General features: G+C 39.3%; 1 protein-coding gene across 3 annotated transcripts; it reads right to left on the bottom strand.

The window, feature by feature from the left end:
- Window positions 1-507: 507 nt before the first annotated feature.
- LOC138743004 (G-protein coupled receptor 55-like) lies at window positions 508-7,474 on the bottom strand. Of its 3 annotated transcripts, none has more exons than XM_069897856.1 (3): window positions 7,428-7,474; window positions 5,892-6,840; window positions 508-658 (listed from the first exon to the last, which is right to left on the bottom strand). In XM_069897856.1, the coding sequence occupies exons 1-2, from the start codon at window positions 7,447-7,449 to the stop codon at window positions 5,903-5,905; spliced, it is 960 nt and encodes a 319-aa protein (XP_069753957.1). In that variant the 5' UTR covers window positions 7,450-7,474; the 3' UTR covers window positions 508-658; window positions 5,892-5,902. The 3 variants fall into 3 exon arrangements, with proteins under 3 accessions (XP_069753957.1, XP_069753958.1, XP_069753956.1); XM_069897857.1 differs by having other exon boundaries at window positions 5,899-6,840; XM_069897855.1 differs by lacking the exon at window positions 508-658 and having other exon boundaries at window positions 4,718-6,840.
- Window positions 7,475-20,849: the final 13,375 nt, after the last annotated feature.

Raw genomic sequence — 20,849 nt, 5'->3', positions numbered from 1 at the left:
GTAGGGTCGATCCCCCTGCAGCTTAAAAGGTGCTGGAAGCACTTTTGCCCCAGTAATCACACCTGGGTCCTGGGAGGAGTACTCAGGTGCTACATCTTAAAAGTGCCTACCCGTTCCCGGGAATCCACACAGTCAGACACTGCTGGAAGACTACCATCTCGGTGAGACACATTTTGGTCTGCCAAAACCTGTTGGCCTTTCAGCACACAGAGCTGTCGATGCGGGAAAGCTGCCAAGGGCACATTTCAGGCTGCAGGAGTATGTGCTAAGGAATGTAAAGCTAACACAAGGGCATGGTGGGGAAGGACCACAGTCTAGAGTCCTTCTGTTACTGGGCATTGAGGGACTGAGATTGAGGGGAAGTCCCTCAAACAACAGTAGTGGGGGGTGGGGGAGTAATGACAAGGTGCCACAGTGGTGGCAATGGTGTATAAAATATGTATAGTGATGGAAATGTATGGATATAAAACTAAGAACAGCAAGAGATTTTGAACGGTTTTCCTTTTGTAAATAATGTATTGTGAATAAAGTCTATTTTTGGTAAATAAAAACTATAATCCATTCTCTTGTACAAGCCAGCTGATCAGCGGGGTGTTTTATGGTGGCCAATTCATGTCCCAGCAGCATTTCCTTGGGAAGTGGGAGGGCTCCGGAGCATCTGTTGGAAACAAAGGGTTAAGTAATCGTGAAAAATATGCCTATGTACTATTCATTATGTATTCATTAATCCATTACTATGTAACAATTTACTATTTACTTCAATTATACTGTGTATGGAAAATATTAATGCAATTAAGTAACAGCCACAGTATGTAGAAAAGTTGGCTGATTATAGTATGTGTAGAATTTGCTGCCTCCAAATACAAAGAGAGAAAATACTTCCATCCCCAAAGTTACACTGCTAATTGTAAAGCACACATGGGAGAAAAAGGATAGCAGATAGGAGAAGTTAGACAGGATGAGGTTGGAGGAACCATAGGGACAGTGATTTATTCTGAAACAGGCCAGTGACAGGAAGGTAAGTGGATTGCAAGGATAAGTGATAAGAGTACCATGACTGAGAATGTCAGAGTCAAACAAAATGGATAAACCAATTTAGTAGAAATAATTAAGTCATAAGGATACACGGGAGGTGTTGATTAGAACAGAAGACTATGGCCAGACGAGAACAAAGAAATAATTAGAAATATCTGGGGTATGAATTGACTTCTGATCAAAACAACAGGATGTTCTGGCCTTGGGGATTAAGATAGGAGGTCTACACCATCGATAACTGCAGAGCAGGAAATTGGTTGAGATAAATTTTATGCAAGGAGTTTATCAAAGAAAGCCAACTCGTGGTCAATGTAACAATGTTGATCTATATAAACAGAAGAGACTGGACAGTAGGAGTCAGTGTTGGGGAATAGCTCACTGAGCAGGTGACCTATGAACTAATGACTGAACCAGAGCTCCGTTAAGCTTTATTCTTGTACTATGTAATAAACTGATTGTGAAACCGAATACCTTCTCCTATCACTTCATTCAACGAGCACGCTGGACACAGTCGACACATAGACCAAATTGAGGGGAGGGTAAAGCCAGAGTCCGACACATCCATCTGAACATAAACCCAGATTAGGAATGATGAAGCAGCAGATTAATTAGTGATAGAGTGCTGTTTCCATTACCCAGAATCTCAGCAACATTTTGGCCACAGTCTCAAAATAAAAGCAAATTAAACAATTCGATCCAAAATTCTCTATTTAATTGTGCCAAGAGTTCCTGGTAGCACAAATGTCACCTTTAGCACCCAGAAAAGAGGTATGAAACTAAATTTTGTGGCTTCCATTTCATATATTTTCCAACACAACATTTTGAATAAGCTAAAGAGAAATGACTGTTACAAGAGAATATAAACAGAATGCCAAGTTGGGCAGAAAAGTGGCAGATGGAGTTCAATCCAGATAAATGTGAGGTGATACATTTTGGAAGGACAAACCAGAAGGCTGAGTTCAAGGTTAATGGTCAGTTACTTAAGAGTGTGGATGAACAGAGAGACCTTGGGGTTCAAATCCATACATCCCTGAAGGCTACTGCAAATAGAATAGTTAAGAAGGACTATGGGTTGCTGGGCTTCATTAATAGGGGAAATGAGTTTAGAGAGATCATGTTGCAACTCTTCACATCTCTGGTAAGACCACACTTAGAGTATTGTATTCAGTTCTGGTCACCTGTATTGTGAAGGGTTGTGGCTGTCATGTGATAGCACAGCCCCCTACCTAGTCAGAGGACACACCAGCTGCCAATCAAGGTTTGGTTCTTTCTCACCCACTAGTGCATACCTTGCTGTCGGTCCATGTAAATTACCTGGACTGGACTCCCAAGCCTCTCTGTACTTGGCCTTTGGCTATTGGCTGATGTAATTTGATTAACCCTCCTAGCACTGAGCCATTTGTTCCTGCTAATGACCTGGGATGGGCCCTCCAGCACTATGTGTTCTTTGTTCTCTCTCTTTGCCAGCTTGGGACTACCCTGCTTCACTCCAGGCCTAGAAATGTGGAAGGGTGTTGGAGAAACTATTGGTAAGATGAGTTAAAAGGATTAGGTGTGTTTAATTAGTGTCCCTTGTAGCATAGAGCCGTGCCTGCACTGAGTCAAAGGGTGGTGGGGCATCGTAGTGATTTTACCTTGATCATTGTATTGTGTGTGAGTATTTTGGTACCACACTCTTTTCCCCACCAAGGCTGCTGTAAACTCTGTGTGTGTGTGTGTGTGTGTGTGTGTGTGTGAGAGAGAGAGAGTGTGTGCTGCATGTTACCATTTCCCTCACTTGCCTTCTGTAAATAAAATCCTTCCCCATCAAAATTGTGCATCCAGAGTCCTTGCTTTTGAAACTTACCAAACCTGTTACCTCATTCTCAACATGACCTCATTATAAGAAAGATGTGGAAGCTATGGAGAGGGTCCAGAGGACATTTGCCAAGATATTGCCTGGGTTCAAAAACAAGTCTTAAGAGGCAAAGTTAGTAGAACTGGGACTTTTCTCTTTAGAAGGATGAGAGGAGACTTGATAGAAGTCTACAAGATTATGTAGAGGCATAGATAGGGTTGTCAGCCAACACCTTTTTCTGACAACAGAAATAGCCAACACTAGAGGACATACTTTCAAAGTGAAGGGAAAGAAGTTTAGGGGAGACATCAAGGGCAAGGTTTTTATAGAGAGTTGTGGTACCTGGAATGCCTTACCAGGGATGGTGATTGTATTGAGAAGGGTTGTGGCTGTCATGTGACACCACTGCCCCCTACCTAGTCAGTGGATATGCCAGCTGCCAATCAAGGTTTGACCCCACCAATTGGTGCACACCTTGCTGTGGACCCAATGTAATCATCTTAACCTTACTGGCACCGAGCAATTGCAATCCTGTAAATTACCTGGGCTGGACTCTCCAGCTTGTCTGTACTTGGCCTTGGGCCATTGACCTTTGAAATCAACTTAACCTTACTGGGACCAAGCTGTTGTGACCTTGCTAACAACCTGGGCTGGAGACCATCCTGCTTCACTCCAGGTCTGGAGAAATTGTTGGTAAGATGTGCACTGTTTAAAAGGGTTGGGAGCATTTAATTAGTGTCCCTAAGTAACATAGAGCCATGTCTGCACTGATTCAAGAGGTAGTGGGGCATCATAGTGATTTTTCCTTGATTATTTTATGGATCCAGTTGCATGTGTGTGTGTGTGTACTTTATTCTCACGTGATTTCCCCACGTTTGTTATTAATTATACATGTGTGTTTCAGTGCTGCTATTACTTTTCCCCACAACCACTATTAAACTGTGTACACTGTTTATTGCTTACCCAACTTTTCCCATGATGCTATTAAACTGTGCGTGTTATTTATCCCTTGGCTGCTGAAGTGTGTGCCTCGGTTGCCACTCTACCACGTTTTGCCTTCTTTTTAAAAAATATTTTATTTAAAATTTAAAATCATAATATTAGTTACAATATATTAATACAAGCTCTCGCCTTTGGAAGACTACACAACAGAGTCTGGAAAAACAACCAACTGAAAAACCTCACAAAGATAAGCGTATACAGAGCCGTTGTCATACCCACACTCCTGTTCGGCTCCGAATCATGGGTCCTCTACCGGCACCACCTACGGCTCCTAGAACGCTTCCACCAGCGTTGTCTCCGCTCCATCCTCAACATCCATTGGAGCGCTCACACCCCTAACGTCGAGGTACTCGAGATGGCTGAGGTCGACAGCATCGAGTCCACGCTGCTGAAGATCCAGCTGCGCTGGATGGGTCACGTCTCCAGAATGGAGGACCATCGCCTTCCCAAGATCGTATTATATGGCGAGCTCTCCACTGGCCACCGTGACAGAGGTGCACCAAAGAAAAGGTACAAGGACTGCCTAAAGAAATCTCTTGGTGCCTGCCACATTGACCACCGCCAGTGGGCTGATAACGCCTCAAACCGTGCATCTTGGCGCCTCACAGTTTGGCGGGCAGCAGCCTCCTTTGAAGAAGACCGCAGAGCCCACCTCACTGACAAAAGGCAAAGGAGGAAAAACCCAACACCCAACCCCAACCAACCAATTTTCCCTTGCAACCGCTGCAATCGTGTCTGCCTGTCCCGCATCGGACTGGTCAGCCACAAACGAGCCTGCAGCTGACGTGGACTTTTTACCCCCTCCATAAATCTTCGTCCGCGAAGCCAAGCCAAAGAAATTAATACAAGCATAATGTGATTAGTTATTTATATATATATATATATATATATATATATATATATATAAATCCTCCCCAACTACCACACTAATACCCTCCCTCCTCCCTTCCCCACCTACAAAAGAAAAAGGAGATCATCATCAACTACAGTCATATTTAAACTTTTTGGCTGCAGGAACGGTGGCATCTATCGAACAGACTGAGAGATCAAATTTTAACACCAATGACTTTCAAATAACTTTGTTATATTCTGTTATTATCAAGTTTTTAAAAATTATCAGAGCAATTGGGTTATAATTTAAAATTACCTAGGCAATCTTCTTTGGAATTATTACTTACTAAAGATGATCCAAGTATATTTATTTCTGAGATGTATAAATTATTAAAAAATAAAATGCCTAAGTTATATGTTTATAAATCAAGAATGAAATGGGAATCGGATTTAGATAGAAAGATTGATGAAAATGTTTGGAGAAATGCGTGTAAAGCCTTTACTACCAAAACTGTCTAGAGTCCTTTTACCAAACCTGTTTCCTCACTCACAACAGTGGTGGAGGCTGAAACATTAGGGGCATTTAAGAGACTCTGAGACAGGCACATGGATGAAAGAAAAATAGAGGGTTAGGTGGTAAAGTGGGTTTAGTATTTTTTAAAAGGAATATAAGGGAGGGCACAACATCGAGGGGCGAAGACTGCAGTGTTTTATGGTTTCTCTCCATAACCCAGTGAGCCCCTCGAGATTCTTTGTTCAAGGTTTCCAGCATCTGTAGTTCTTGCTTCCTGTTTTTTTTTAAACTAGGAGGAGTTTAATTGTCCATTTCCACTCAATGTGTGATATTTTCAAACAAACAATTGTTCGGCAATGTAATCTAAATCCACACCTCCTCCCTACCACCCCATGCCAGAGTCAGTCATTCGGCTCCACATTGACTTTTTGGTGGGGTCAACAGCGAGGAGGCAGCTCGCCTGGAACATAATATTCTCCCTGGAAGCGCGAACCCGTCCACATTCCCTCCCACACCTGCTGTGATTGCACAATATTCCCCAGTTCCAATGAAAGGAGGTCGTTCTTAATCGTCTATTCCCAATGTTTTCTTTCAGATCTCCAAAAGCCACCGTTATCAATTTTCGTTAAATACCATTACATTTAAAACAACACAGCTTATTCATAATCTTACACCATACACGTTCACTGGGCAGTCTTTTCCCGTCGCAAAACTCCAAAATGCTTGGATGAACCAGCTGGAGCTGCAGGCAACAGAACCGGCGGAGGGTCTTTGTTCGGCACTCGAAACTCTCTGAAAACAAAATAGTAATACATGGCGTCCAGGACACAATTTACATTTGCTAAACACAGGCAGATTTGGAGAACGTTACGCAGAGGAACCAGATAACTTTCGAGCATCAGTGAGTTCCGCGCTAAGAAGTACAACAGCATTGCCACATGGTACGGCGCGAAACACATGAGGAAAGTTGACAGATTTGAAAGGACAATCTTCATGGATTGGTGGCTGAAGACGTCCCCGTCTTTCATTGCGCCACTCTTCCGTAGGCTTCGGATGATTTGGACGGAGCAGAAGACCATGGTGAGAGCAGAGATCAGAAATATAGTTTGGAGCAATGCAACGATCTGTATTGTCCAAACAGATGAACCATGATTGAAAAAACAAGTAGTCCTGGGGGTTCCTTTTACATACAGGCAGGCACTGCCAGACCACACAACAACCCAAACTATGGTACAGGCGATGGCTGCTTTTTGGGGAGATCTGAAGCTCCTGGCCAAAAACGGGTGTTTTATGGAGATGTAACGATCCAGACCAATCAACGTGATCAACAGGATACCGCCATAGGTGTTCACGTAGTACAGGGATTCCAAAAACGTGCAGAATGCCGGACCCAGATACCACTCGACTGTCTGAAAAGCGTAGATCTTGAAAGGCAGCGAGAAAAGTAGAAGGATGTCCGACATGATCAGATTAATCATGTAGATAACAGATTCATTCGTTTTTCTAAATTTAAAGCACAACCTCGACAAGGCAAATGTGTTGAGAACCAAGCCAAAAATGAATGTAGGCAAATTGATGAGTATTTGGAGTCGCCTTACAAAATCGTCCACTGTTCTGTTTGCTGATTGCAGAAAGAAACCGAAAGAAGAGATGGCTCATTAATAAGTCCACGTTGAAAACCGCGATTTGGACAGAATATCTTTTCTTGTCTTTCACCCCTTCAAATCGTACTTTTAAAATGCATGCCAACTTTGATTTTAAAATTAGATTGATAGCCATCATGTAGCCTTTTGGGTTTACAGGGGTTCTATTCCCTCCTCGATGATCGGGCATGTTTGGTACCTTTTGCACTGTGCCCGGTTATATTATATATTGTGACACCACCAGCCCACCTCACTGACAAAAGGCAAAGGAGGAAAAACCCAACACCCAACCCAACCAACCAATTTTCCCCTGCAACCGCTGCAACCGTGTCTGCCTGTCCCGCATCGGACTTGTCAGCCACAAACGAGCCTGCAGCTGACGTGGACTTTTACCCCCTCTATAAATCTTCGTCCGCGAAGCCAAGCCAAAGAAGAACAGCTCAGAAGGCAGCAAATCTGCCCATCCTATTCATTGATTTGCCATCTAATCACACTCCCCTGTATCTCCCCTAAAATCTTCCCTCTCCAACCCATCTCTAACAAAGCAGAGGAAAAACATGCTTACCATGGGGGACAGATTGGTTCATTTTCCCTTCTTGATGAGCCAACCTCTGATGAAATATCAGCCAACTTCCTGTTCAGTTCCTTACATATGAGAAGCCCGGGGAAGTGTAAGAGAATCGTACCTTCCCTTTTACATTTTGGCAAACAATAATACAATACATATGAATAAAACGTTTGTGTATTTAAACGTAACCATTATTCAAGAAATCCGTTGCTTTGTCTTCCACCTTGCTTACTAAGCCTTCTCCTGAATTAACTTTAAATAAGAATACAATGCTGGAGAAACCCAAAAGGTCAAACAGTCTATAGCAAAGATAAAGATAGCATTAGGGGCTTGAGCCCTTCAAGTTATGAACAAATGGGGGGGGGGGGGGGGGTCACGTGGTGGAGTAGCGATTGGTCAGGTGAAAACAGCACTCCCCAGAGAATAACTTTAAAAAGTGGGGGGGGGGGGGGGGGAACCCAAAGTTGTAACAAAAAATAAATACAGGATAATATAGTACATAAACTGTACTGACAATAACCACACCAGCAGTGCGAGTATAAGACAGCTTTAATAAACTAATATGTACAGGAGGTCTCCTCTCTTGCAAGACAAACCTGGAAGGCTAGACTGTAGCTCTGGACTGCTTTATATACAGGGTCACCACGATGATCCCTGGTGACCTAGTGGTGTAATTACATATCACCACATTCACCCCACCTTAAAAAAAATGTTATTCCCCCCACCCCCACCCCCCCATCCTCCTTCCCTTGCTTGTAAGTTCATGTCCAAAATTTTTCGTGGCTTCCATTGCCTTCTGGACCAACTCGGTAGTGGTATAGGGGTGGGGAGTGCAGTCTGCCTTATGGCCTTTCTTGGTGGAGCTGTGGAAGTGGGAAGTACTAGATGGCCATGTGGCCGTGGGGGCTGGGGATCCTCTTGTGTGGGATTAGGTCCTGCCATCAAGTCTAGGGTGGTGATATTTTGTGGGGCAGGCGTACCTAGGGTCCTGATTCTGGGGTGGGTGGTATAGTCCTCTGGGGTGACTCGATGGACAACTGTTCTAGTGACAGCTGCTGCGCTCCTTGTTGATCCATAGACATCTGTGTTTCCTCCATGTTGTTCACACATCCGGCTGGCGCAAGATCCCTGGTGGCCACCGAGTCTTCTTTTCCATCTGGGAATGTGATGAAGGCGTACTGAGGGTTCGCGTGCCTCAACTCCACTTGATCCACCAGCGGGTCTGCTTTGTGGGGTCTGCAGTGCTTCCGGAGAACAGGTCCCAGTGTCAACATCCATTTAAACAGCACTGTGCCCATCGTGGCTTTCCTTGTGAAAGAAAAGATACGGTCATGTGGGGTCATGTTAGTGGCAGTACACAACAAAGAACATATAGCGTGTGGGGCTTCTGGCAACACTTCTTGCCATCTAGTAACAGGCAGGTCTTTTGCTTTTAAAGTCAAGAGGACCATTTTCCAGATAGTGGCATTTTCCCTTTCAACTTGTCCATTCCCCCTGGGATTGTATCTTGTAGTGTGGCTGGTAGCAATCCCTCTCTCGTGCAGGTACTGCTGTACTTCTGCGCTCATGAATGCAGCACCCCTGTCTGTGTGTATGTAGTTCGGGTACTCAAATATGCTGAAGATGGGTTGGAGGCATTTTATAACAGTGGCTGCTGATACATCAGAACACGGATTGCGAAGGGGAAACGGGAATATTCATCTATTACGTTTAGGAAATAGACATTTCTATTATTGGACGGGAGCGGGCCTTTAAAATCGAGACTGAGGCGCTCAAAAGGTTTGGTAGCTTTTATCAGGGTGGCTTTGTCTGGCCGGTAAAATTGCGGTTTGCATTCCGCACAGATGGGGCAGCTCTTGTTCACTGACCTCACTTCCTCTACCTAAAATGGGAGGTTTTGGCTTTTAATGAAGTGAAATAGTCTAGCGACCCCCAGGTGGCTCAGCTCATTGTGCAAGCTCTGCAACTGGGATGTGTGGTTAAGGATGGCACAATTGCCTCTGGACAGCACGTCCAGGGGCTCGTTGAGTCTCCCGGGGTGGTATAGAATGTCGTAGTTAAATGTAGACAATTCTATCCGCCAGCACAGGATTTAGTCATTCTTAATTTTCCCCCTGTTCTGGTTATCGAACATAAAAGCCACAGACCGTTGGTCCGTAACAAGGGTGAAGTGTTTGCACGCCAGATAATGTCACCAGTGCCTGACTGCTTCCACAATGGCTAGAGTCTCCTTCTCTACTGCTGAGTGCCATATCTCTGACCCCTGTAGCGTTCACGAGAAAAAGGGCACCGGTTGTCCGTCTTGGTTTTGGGTGGCTGCCAGAGCCACATCGGATGCATCCATTTCTACTTGAAACGGGATTGACTCATCTATGGACCACATGGTAGCTTTAGTGATATGGTCCCTAATGTCCCTGAATGCTCTGGTGGCTGCTGGGCACAGTGGGAAAACTGAGGCTTTTATAAGTTGGTGGGCCCTGTCAGAGTAGTTGGGGACCCATTGGGCGTAGTAAGCAAACAGTCCCAAACACCCTTTTAGTGCTTTTAGCGTGTGTGGCACTGGGAGATCTAGCAGAGGGCACATACGGGCTGGGTCTAGGCTGATTTCCCCGTTCTGCACTATGTAGCCCAAGATTGGCAACTTCTTGGCATTAAAGACACATTTGTCCCTGTTGTATGTTAGGTTCCTTTCCTCAGCTGCCTGGAAAAAGCGTTTTAAATTCATCTCATGATCCTCCTGAGTGTGGCCACAGATTGTCACATTGTCTAAGTAGGGGAACACCGCTTTCAGTTGGAACTCATCTACTATTCAGTCCATTTCTCTCTGAAACATTGATGACACCGAAGGGGAGTCACAGAAATTGATACAGCCTGCCGTCTGCCTCAAATGCCGTGTAAATGTGCTCGCTGTTTCTAATGGGCTGTTGGTGGTATGCTGCCTTCAGGTCTATGGTGGAGAACACCTTATACTGCACAATGTTGTTGACCATGTCTGCTATGCGTGGCAGGGGGTAGGCATCTAGTTGTATAAATTTGTTGATTGTCTTGGCTGTAATCCACTATCATGCGCAGTTTTTCTCCTGACTTTACTACAATCACCTGGGCTCTCCAGGGGCTGGTGCTCTACTCTATGATGCCCTCCTGTAGTAGCCTGCAGACCTCTGTCCTAATGAAGGCTCTGTCCCTCGGCCTGTACCTCCTGCCCTTTGTTGCTATCGGTGTGCATTCTGGGTTCAAGTGTGTGAACAGTGGAGGGGGGTCTATGTTCAGGACAGACAGGCTGCAGTGTTGTTTCTTCGTAAGGCATAATGGGGGGTGAGGGCCGTTGTGCACTATTGTAATGTTTTCCAACTGACACTGAAAATCTAACCCCGATAGTACCGGGGCACAGAGGTGAGGGAGTACTAGTAATTTGAACCCTTCGTATTTTGTGCCCAGGATTTGTAGACTAACCCTGCAAAACTGTTTTACCTCAGCCGCAAGGCTGCTGGCTGCTAACAGGATCTGGTGCTCAATTGGGCATGTGGGGAGGGCAATTGACTGACCTCTGCTCAATAAAATTTTCAGTGCTTCCACTATCTATTAAAGCAATTTACCCTCACATCATTAATTTTGATGCACACATTGGTGTCAGATAAATTGTGTGGACTCGCCTGATTCATGCGTAGGGAAGCATGTCCGACGTGTCCTTCGAGTCCTTCCATTTGATAGTACTCGGCGTCATATTCATCGTCCTCTGCTTTGTAGCATTTGTCCAAGATGGCTGGCTACACATGGCATTATTCTTCTTCTGTTTGTCTTTGGAGAAAGAAGAGCTTTCCTGCCTCTCATTAGCATGAGAATGGGCCTTGGCTGTGGCCTTGGGGCTTCTACAGACTTTTGCATAATGCCCACGTTTTCCACAGTTGGAACAGACATTTTCTCTGGCAGGGCAGAGGGCTCTGGGGTGCTTTCTTTGTCCACAGAAAAAGCACTTTGGACCCTCAAGGTGTGCTGCCGCTGCTGTGAATTCCTGTGAGCCAGCATACTTCTCTTTTCATGGGGCTAGAGCGTCCAGCAGTGTGATGTTTGTCCAAGCCCCAGGGCCCTGTGAGTACTCCTCCAATTCTTTCCTGGTGCTTTCTAAAGCTTCTGCAATAGCCTTACCTGCACGCCGAACTTGGAGCTCTCCTGGAAATGTAGCCCACACTGTGAAGTCGGAGGTTTACAGCGTCGGGGCGAGAGGGCGCAGGGAGGGTCCCAGAAATGGCTGATTGTAAAAGAAAGGGGAACGCTAATGCACATACAGCAGTTATCAGCACAACGACCAAGTAAAGCAGGAGAAAAGGCTTTGGAAATGGACTCTACATCAAGTGAAGATACGGAGCATGAGATAGAAGATTTGGAAGTGACAAGGAAGATTCAATAGAAAATTAAAGCTAAAAGCCAAAAACAAACATAGACATAATATACATAATGAAAATCAGATAAGAGTTAAGATGGAAACATAAATGTCGGAAATCAGAGTTAATAGAGAATGTGTGCTGGAACCAGATATTAAAATTCAATATATGGAAAATGTAATAAGGGATATGAAAAAGTAATGTAGTGTGGAAATGGGCATGACTGTCTTAAAGTAAAAAACAGAAGAAAGGAGATAAGAGATCACAAATACACAGGATTTATTGGTCCAGAAAATTGACATTCTTGAAAAGTTTAGTAGGCATATGTGGTGATACACCACCAGCCTATGGCAGGGGGCAACCTGTGTACCTGCAGAAACCATTCGTCAGTACTCTAGCTACCGGTTTACTATATAAAGCCTTAATCCAACCAGTAAAAAAAGGACCAAACTTAAATTTCTCCAAAACTTTAAACAGAAAATTCAACTCAACTCTATCAAATGCTTTTTTGGCATCTAAAGATATCACCATTGGATGGTCTGAAGATTGTCAAAATCTATTAATCAAACTAATCACACATAAAATATTATCTGAGGCATATCTATTGTTCATGAAACCTGTTTGATCCATATGAATCAGCTTAGGTAAAAACTTAGCCAATCTATTCGCTAAAATTTTAGCTATAATTTTATAATCTACATTCAACAACGAAATCGGTCTATATGAAGATACTTTCAAAGGATCTCTATCTTTCTTTGGAATTACTGTAATTAAAGCACTAGAACAAGACTCAGGCAATTCATAATGTTCTCCAACCTGACGTAGTACATCTCCAAACACTGTGGAGAGTTCATCATAAAAATTTTTATAAAATTAGACAGAAAATCCATCATCACCAGGCGATTTACCGTTTGGCATTTCCATCACAGACATTTTAATTTACAAGTCAGTAAATGGTGCTTCCAACTCCTGTATATCTACATCCTCTAATGTCAGTAAGTTCAACTGTGATAAAAAAAAGATCAATCGATCCGTTTTCTTGTTTTCCATCAAATGTATATAACTTTTTATAAAATGAACAAAATTCATCATTAATCTCACGAGGTTTATACGTAATAAGCGAATTCCATCTAACAGTATTAATAGACCTCAAAACCTGTTCTTTCTTTTATTGCCATGCCAATACCTTATGTGCTTTCTCTCCCCATTCATAATATCGTTGTTAAGTCCTATTAATCATACACTCAAATTGATAAGATTGCAAAGTATTATATTCCAGTTTCAACCTGGACAATTCTATTTTCTGATCTTCTGTAACGTCTCTCTGAAATTCATTTTCTAACTCACTAATCTGTTTCTCTAACTCAAGACTCTGATTTAATCGATTCTTTTTTTATTTTAGAAGTATAACTAATTATTTGTCCTCTCAAATAAGTTTCATAGCGTCCCATACGACAAACTTACTTTGAACAGAATTAAAATTTTATTTCAAAAAGAAATTAATTTGTTCTTTGAAAAAATCAATAAATTCCGTATTTTTTAACAACATTATATTAAACCTCCAACAATAAGCCACTTGAACTTTCTCAGAAGTTATATATGTAAAATATAACAGAGAATGATCCGAAATCACCCTACTTTTATATTCCGCTTGTTGTATTTTCCACTGTAACTGTGCCGATACTAAAAAAAAGTCAGTCCTTGAAAACGATTCATGTCCAGCTAAATAAAAGGAAAAATTCTTCTCTGTCGGATTAAGACGTCTCCAAATATCCACTAAATTGAGATCTTTCATCAACGCATGAATCTGAACTGCTATTTTAGATTTCTTAACTTTCTTCTGGGACTTATCCAATAAAGGTTCCAAAACACAATTTAAATCACCACCAACTAAAACATTCTCATTAGCCTGACCCAGATATAAAAATGCATCAGAAATAAATGTTTCATTATCTTCATTTGGGGCATAAATATTAAGAAAAGTCCAAAATTCACTAAAAATCTGACATTTAATTTAAGAATACATCCTGCCTTTTGCTCCATTGATTGTAATTCAAAAGATAAATTCTTATGTATCAAAATTGCTACACCTTTAGCCCTGGAGTTAAATGAAGAAGAATATACATGCCCTACCCAATCCTTCTTCAATTGCATACTTTCTTTGACATTCAAATGTGTTTCTTGTAAAAAAAGCGACATCAATTTTCATTTTCTTAATATATGCCATAATATATTTACACTTTATTGGACTGTTTAAACCTCGAACATTAAAAGTAGCAAACCTCAACTTTGACATATCTACTAATGTTACTAAAAACTAATAATATCAATATATAAAGACCAAATCAACATAAATAGGGCCTCCAAAAGGAGAAAAAGAAACCTCAAATTAAAGACTAAATAAAATGAAAATAAAAAAAGATAAAGTAAAAAAAAAACAAAAAAAAACTACCAAAAGGTAGTAATCCCTAAACAAAACTTGGGTGTGGATCACCCACCAGTGGCTGATGACTAATAGAACATAGAGCAAAACTCTCCCTCCCCAGCCAAACAAAGGATAACAACAAGATATCATAATGACATAAAAATAAAGTAAGAATAAGAAAGTTCTTCTATTCATCCAAGAGATTCCAAAGTCGGTGACCCCATTTCAAGAGAAATTGGACTCTTTCCATTCCCATTTCTCCCATTTCTCCCATTTCTTCTATTTCCAGAACAACCAGATTTTTCTTTAGGAGACAATGGTGGACTATATCTTTGTCCTCTTACATCTGGCAACGAATCAGCAAAAATCATTGCTTCACGCTCATTCTCAAAAAACCGAGATTGAAAGTCTCCACAAAACACCTTCAACACTTCCGGATAGCGAAAAGTAGACTTATAGCCTTTACGCCACAAAACTTCTTTAACTGGATTAAATCGACGCCGACGCTGAATAACCTCTTGACTCAAATCAGAATAGAAAAAAATCTCTACTATTCTGAATCATTAATGGAGCTTGTCGTTGTCTCGCATTTTGCACTGCTAGACGAAATATTGTTTCTCTGTCCAAATAATTCAAGCATCGAATTATCACGGGTCTCGGTGATTGACCAGGCAGAGGTCTTCTTCTTAAGGCTCTATGAGCTCTTTCCAATACCAGGCCTCCAGAGAAAAATTCTTGCCCCAATATTTGTGGAATCCATTTGGTAAAAAAATGAAGAGGATCTTGTTCTTCCATACCTTCTGGCAAACCAACAATCTTCACATTATTCCTTCTACTTTTGTTCTCCAAATAATCTACTTTCCTCTCTAACTCCTTCTCATGTTCTCACAATTCTTTAACGGATTTTTCCACCTCCAACACTTTTTCTCTATTAGAAGCCACTTGTTGTTCTCCTTTGATGGTTCAGAGTAATCGTGTTTTCTTCTCTCTGGATTTGAGTCAGGAAATTATGTTTCAACGACGTGAATTTAATTCTGTGAAAGAATTGCTGTGGAAAAAAGGATATAAGGCAACATTTAGGTATCCTGCGGTACTGAAGATTTTTCAGGATGGATATCAACCAAAGTTCTTTGACAATCCTAAAGAAGCTGTGGATTTTGCTCAGTCTTTGCCAATTACGCAATTCCAGGAATGACGTAGTCCTCCACAGTCTCCAAAGAGGGCAGAGCTGCAAGATGGGAATCAGATTTCTAGAAGAAATGGAAGAAACAGTGGTCGCAATGGCAAAGTTGATTAAAAAATAAAAAATATTTTTTTTTTTGTGTTTCTGGATGTAATTTCAAAGGGGAATTAAGGGATTTTCTTCTTTTCTTTTTTTCCTTTTTTTGGGGGGGTTTCTTTTTTTCTTCCTTTTTTCTCTCTTTTTTTCCTTTTTTTGTTTGTTTTTTGTTGTTGTGTTTTATTGAGTGTAAGAAATGTCTAAATTGAAGTTTGCTTCTCTTAATGTTCAGGGTTTAAAGAAGGTACTTGCTTATTTAAAAAAATTAAAAGTTGATGTTGCTTTTTTACAGGAAACTCATTTAACAGATAAGGAACATTTGAAACTCAAACGTGAATGGGTTGGGCAAGTTTTTTTATTCTTCGTTTAATTCTAAGGCAAAAGGTGTGGCAATTTTGGTACATAAGAGTCTACCATTCCAGTTACAGAACGAAGAGAAAAATGGTAGAAGATTATTAAAATTAAATTGTACAATCTTTAATGAGGCATGGACTTTGCTTGATGTTTATGCTCCTAATGTTGAGGATACAGCTTTTGTTGTGGATATGTCTTTATTACTTGGACAATCGAACTCTAATGTGATGATTGGGGGAGATTTGAATGTGGTATTGGAGCCTTTATTGGATAAGTACCCAAGAGTAATTAAAAAGTCTAAGATGGCAATTCAAGTGACTAATATGATAGCAGATTTGAATTTAATTGATATTTAGCGAAGAATTAATCCTATAGAGAAAGATTTTTCTTTTTATTCCTCACGACATAATTCTTTTTCTAGAATTGATTATTTTTTAATATCAGCACATTTGCAGGATAGGGTTACATCTGTGGAGTATAAGGCTGGATTGGTTTTGGATCATTCATTACTATTATTAGAATATTTGAGTTCACAAGATGTTCAGAAAGCTTCAAGATGGAGATTTAATACTATGCTATTGCAAAAACCAGAATTTATTAGTTTTTTAAAACAGCAAATTGAAATTTTTATTGGTATTAACTGTAATTCTGTTTCTAGTCATTTTGTTTTATGGGATGCAATGAAAGCTTTTTTGCGAGGTCAAATTATCAGTTATGCCTCTAATGTAAAGAAGGAGAGAATTAAAGAGATTGAAGACTTAGAGAAAAAGATAACTGCTACTGAAAAAGAATTTCAAAAACATGCTACCGAAACGCAAAAGAATCAGTTAACTAATTTAAAATTTAAATATAATGAATTACAAACATATCGGTTTGAATGTTTAATGAATCGAACTAAGCATAAGTTTTATGAATGGGGTGAGAAAGCTCATAAAGTTTTGTCATGGCAATTAAAAAAGGAACAATTATCTAGGATTGTACCAGCAATTAGAAAGAAATCAGGTATTACTTTTAATCAAAAGGAGATTAATGAGGAATTTTGTAATTTCTATAAACAATTGTATACTTCAGAATGTAAAGATGTAACTGGAGAGGCAATAGATTCTTTCTTGAAAAATATTAACTTGCCACAATTGAATCAAGAAGATAGACAAGAGTTAGATAAACCTTTTACAGACAATGAAATAGAAAATGGCAATAAGAGATATGCCGAATGGAAAGGCACCTGGTGAAGATGGGTTTTCTACTGAGTTTTATAAAGTTTTTTTATGCTGATCTATCTTCTATTTATAAGGATGTATTACAACAAACTTATAATACTTTTCAATTACCTGAGTCTTGTTCTAACGCAATAATTACGGTTATACCAAAAAAAGATAAAGACCCTTTACAGGTTTCTTCTTATAGACCAATATCGTTGTTAAATGTAGATCATAAAATTGTAGCTAAAATTATGGCTAATAGATTAGCTCAATATCTGCCTAAAATTATACATGGTGATCAAACGGGATTTATAAAAAATAGATATGCTTCAGATAATATTCAATTTCAGTTGAATTATCCAATAGTGGTTTCATTGGATGCAGAAAAGGCTTTTGATAGAGTGGAATGGAAGTTTCTATTCAAAGTACTTGAGAAATTTAGTTTTGGTTCTTCATTTATTGGATTGATAAAGGCTTTATATAACAGCCCGAAGTCTAGAATTGCTGTTAATGGCCAAATTTCAGAATCTTTTAGTTTGACAAGATCTACTAGACAAGGATGTCGTTATCACCTGCTTTATTTGCTATAGTTATTGAACCTTTAGCACAATTAATACGTCAAAATGAAAATGTTAAAGGTATGAGAGTTCTGAATGAGGAATACAAGATTAATTTATTTGCTGATGATGTTTTATTATATTTGGTGGATCCGGATACTTCTTTACCTCCAATTCAAGAATGTTTAGAAATTTATGGCCAATTATCTGGTTATAAAGTAAATTGGCCTAAAAGTGAAATTTTGCCAATTTGTAAAGATGATTATTCAGTGTATAAAAATATTACAAATTTGAAGTGGACTACACAAATTAAATATTTAGGAATTAATGTTAATACGAAATTTGAAGAATTATACTCAATTAATTATCTTCATTTAATAAAAAGGATTAAATTAGATTTGATTAGGTGGAGGGATCTACCTTTGGGTTTACTAGGGAGGATTAATACCATAAAAATGAATATTTTTCCTAGAATACAATATCTGTTTCAATCAATTCCTTAGTTTTTTTAAAAAGTTTTTTTAAGGACTTATATAAAGCGATTAGAGAATTCTTATGGAAGGGAAAATTTCCGAGAGTAGCAATGAGAAAATTGATGTGGGATTTTCCATTTGGAGGTTTAAGATTACCGAATTTTCAGCATTATTACGAAGCAGCTCAATTTAAATTTCTTAGTGCATTAATGAATATGGACGACCCACCTAGTTGGGTAAAGATAGAAATGGCGGTTATTTTAGAAAAATTTCCTCATGAGTTTTTGTTTCGATGGAATAAAAATTTACTACGAACTTACGATGTGCCAATATTGAAACATTTATTGAATTTATGGATAAGTAAACTTAAAAAATTGTGACTTAAAAATATATATTCTGGAAGATTGCCATTATATAATAATCAACTTGTTCCTTTTACGCTCTCCAATGCCACTTTGAAACAATGGGAAAAGAAGGGAATTAAAAAATTATCTGATTGTTTTTCTGAGGGTTGTTTTTGTTCCTTTGACGAATTACAAAGGAAATATGGTATTAGTGGAAATTTGTATATTATCAATTAAGATCTTTTGTAAAACAGTTATGTGGTCGACATATGATTTTATTACCTGAATCTAGTTTTGAAGAATATGTACTTTCAATACCAAAAAAGGGATATATATCTGATTTGTATTGTATTTTACAAGAAATTGATAGTAAAAAAGACTGGGATAAAGATAAGTTGAAATGGGAAAAAGATTTAGGACATAAAATAGCTGAAGAAGCTTGGATGGAAGTTTGTCAGAATAGTATTCGGAAAATAATTAACGCTAGACTACCGATGATTAATTATAATTTTATTCATCAGCTATATTTAACGCCGGAGAAATTTAAAAAATTTGGTCTTAGTAAGTTGGATTCTTGTTTTCGATGTGATCAAACGGCCAATACTTTTTTGCATACTGTTTGGCTTTGTGATCGATTGCAACAGTTTTGGAAAGGTATTCAATCTATTTTTAACAGTTTATATAATATCCATCTTGTATTAGATCCCGATATATTTTTATTAGGGAACATGCAATCATTAATTGATTTAGGTTTAGAGGATTATCAGATTTCCTTTATCTATTTAGCTTTAGTTGTGGCTAAGAAACGTATAGCACTTACTTGGAAAGATAAAAATATATTAACTTTAGATAAGAGGTATTTGGAGATGAAATTTTGTTTGACTATGGAAAGGATATCTTTTTCAATTCAGGATAAGATGTCTTTTTATAAGTTAAAGTGGACTCCGTTTGCTAATTATATGCATTTAAGTTTGATTTAAATATATGCTTAAACGTGATATTTTAGTATTGATAAAAAAAAATTTTGTTGTTAGATTTTTTTTAGGTTAAGTTTTATCTCTTTTTTTGTAAGTGGGTATTTTTTTTCCATATATAATATTGTTAATTTTATTAACTCTTCACTCTTTAATTTGGGGTGGGGGAGGGCTGGACTAATTTTAAGTTAGATTACTAATATTGTGTTACAATTAATGGGGGGGTTATTTTGTGTAGTTTTCTGATGTAATATTGTAATCATACCATTTTAATTTTTTAAAATTTTTCTTTAAATGTAATTCTCTATTGTATTCATGTTATAACATTTTAAATAAAGTCTTCAAAAAAAAGAAGCCACTTGTTGTTGACATTCCAAAAAAGCAGCCTGAATTAAAAAAAAAATCTTCACAAGATGCTTCCACGCGTATTTTAACTGTATTCAGTTCTAAACTGAGCCTTTGAGTCATTTCATTCAACATAGGCTGGATGATAATGTTTAACTGTTTACATTGTAATTCAGAAAAGCTCAGCCCTGGTTTCTCTAATGTAGTGGCAGAACCAGGTAACTGCAGCTCCTGCTGGAGCTCAACAACAGGCAGTTTAACAGTTTTACTGCGGGTCTGGACTCCCAGCGACGGCACCCCGACTTCCTCAGGGGGTCGAAGCTGGTCTCCCACCGCAACCCGTTGTTGTTTCAAAAACTCACGGAAAAGATCAAGATATTCAGATTGGAGTACTTCCTGAGACATTTCAAGCAATGGAGTCGTCTTCTTGCGTGCTCCCTCCATTAAAATCGGCAGGCTGCCAGAATCGGGATCCATTTCAGGGGCACATGCACCTTCCTTCTGAGAACGGGTAATTCCAGCGATGTCCTTCTCCTGATGAGCTGTAGTCATTTTTTCAGCTCCCACAGGCAATCTTTGTGGTTTAGCCACAGAAGAAAGTAAACCTGAGGCTGTAGCAGGCTGTTTAGGCCCTAAATTTTCAACACTCTGAAAATGTAGTTTCTTCTGCACTTGAGGTTTAAATCTTTTTACCATTAATGGCCATAACAGTTCCTTGATACTTTAAACTAAGTTTTTAAAAGTTTAAACTTGAAAACAAAGAGTTAAAAATGGGTTCTTAAAAGTCTGGCCAGAGAGGTCGAGATTACACGTCTAGACTCTATGCCATCTTGCCACGCCTCCCATTCTCCATAGTTTCTGTAAAGTTCCTGAATATGAATTCTTCAGTATTTCAAATAAGATCTGTTTAAAAATGTGTGTATATATGTAATCTACTCTAATCTTACCAAATTTTCCCAATATTTATCTACTCCATTACACCAGGAAAAATACAAAAAAAAGTAAAGCAGCTAAATTTACATTAAATTCCATGCAAGATATGAAGATAATAGACATATGGAGAAAACAATACCCAAAAGATAGA

Source organism: Narcine bancroftii, chromosome 9 (genome assembly GCF_036971445.1).
Source record: "Narcine bancroftii isolate sNarBan1 chromosome 9, sNarBan1.hap1, whole genome shotgun sequence".
Taxonomy (NCBI): Eukaryota; Metazoa; Chordata; class Chondrichthyes; order Torpediniformes; family Narcinidae; genus Narcine; species Narcine bancroftii.
Note: the sequence above shows the minus strand (reverse complement) of the source record. Positions and strands in the feature narration are given on the sequence as shown.

Bases quoted from the DNA above. Each gene is read 5' to 3' on its own strand.
- LOC138743004 (XM_069897856.1), bottom strand. From the start codon at position 7,449: ATGAACCAATCTGTCCCCCATG. The intron at 6,841-7,427 runs GTAAGCATGTTT...TTCTGCAATCAG, and splicing joins GAACCAATCTGTCCCCCATG to CAAACAGAACAGTGGACGAT.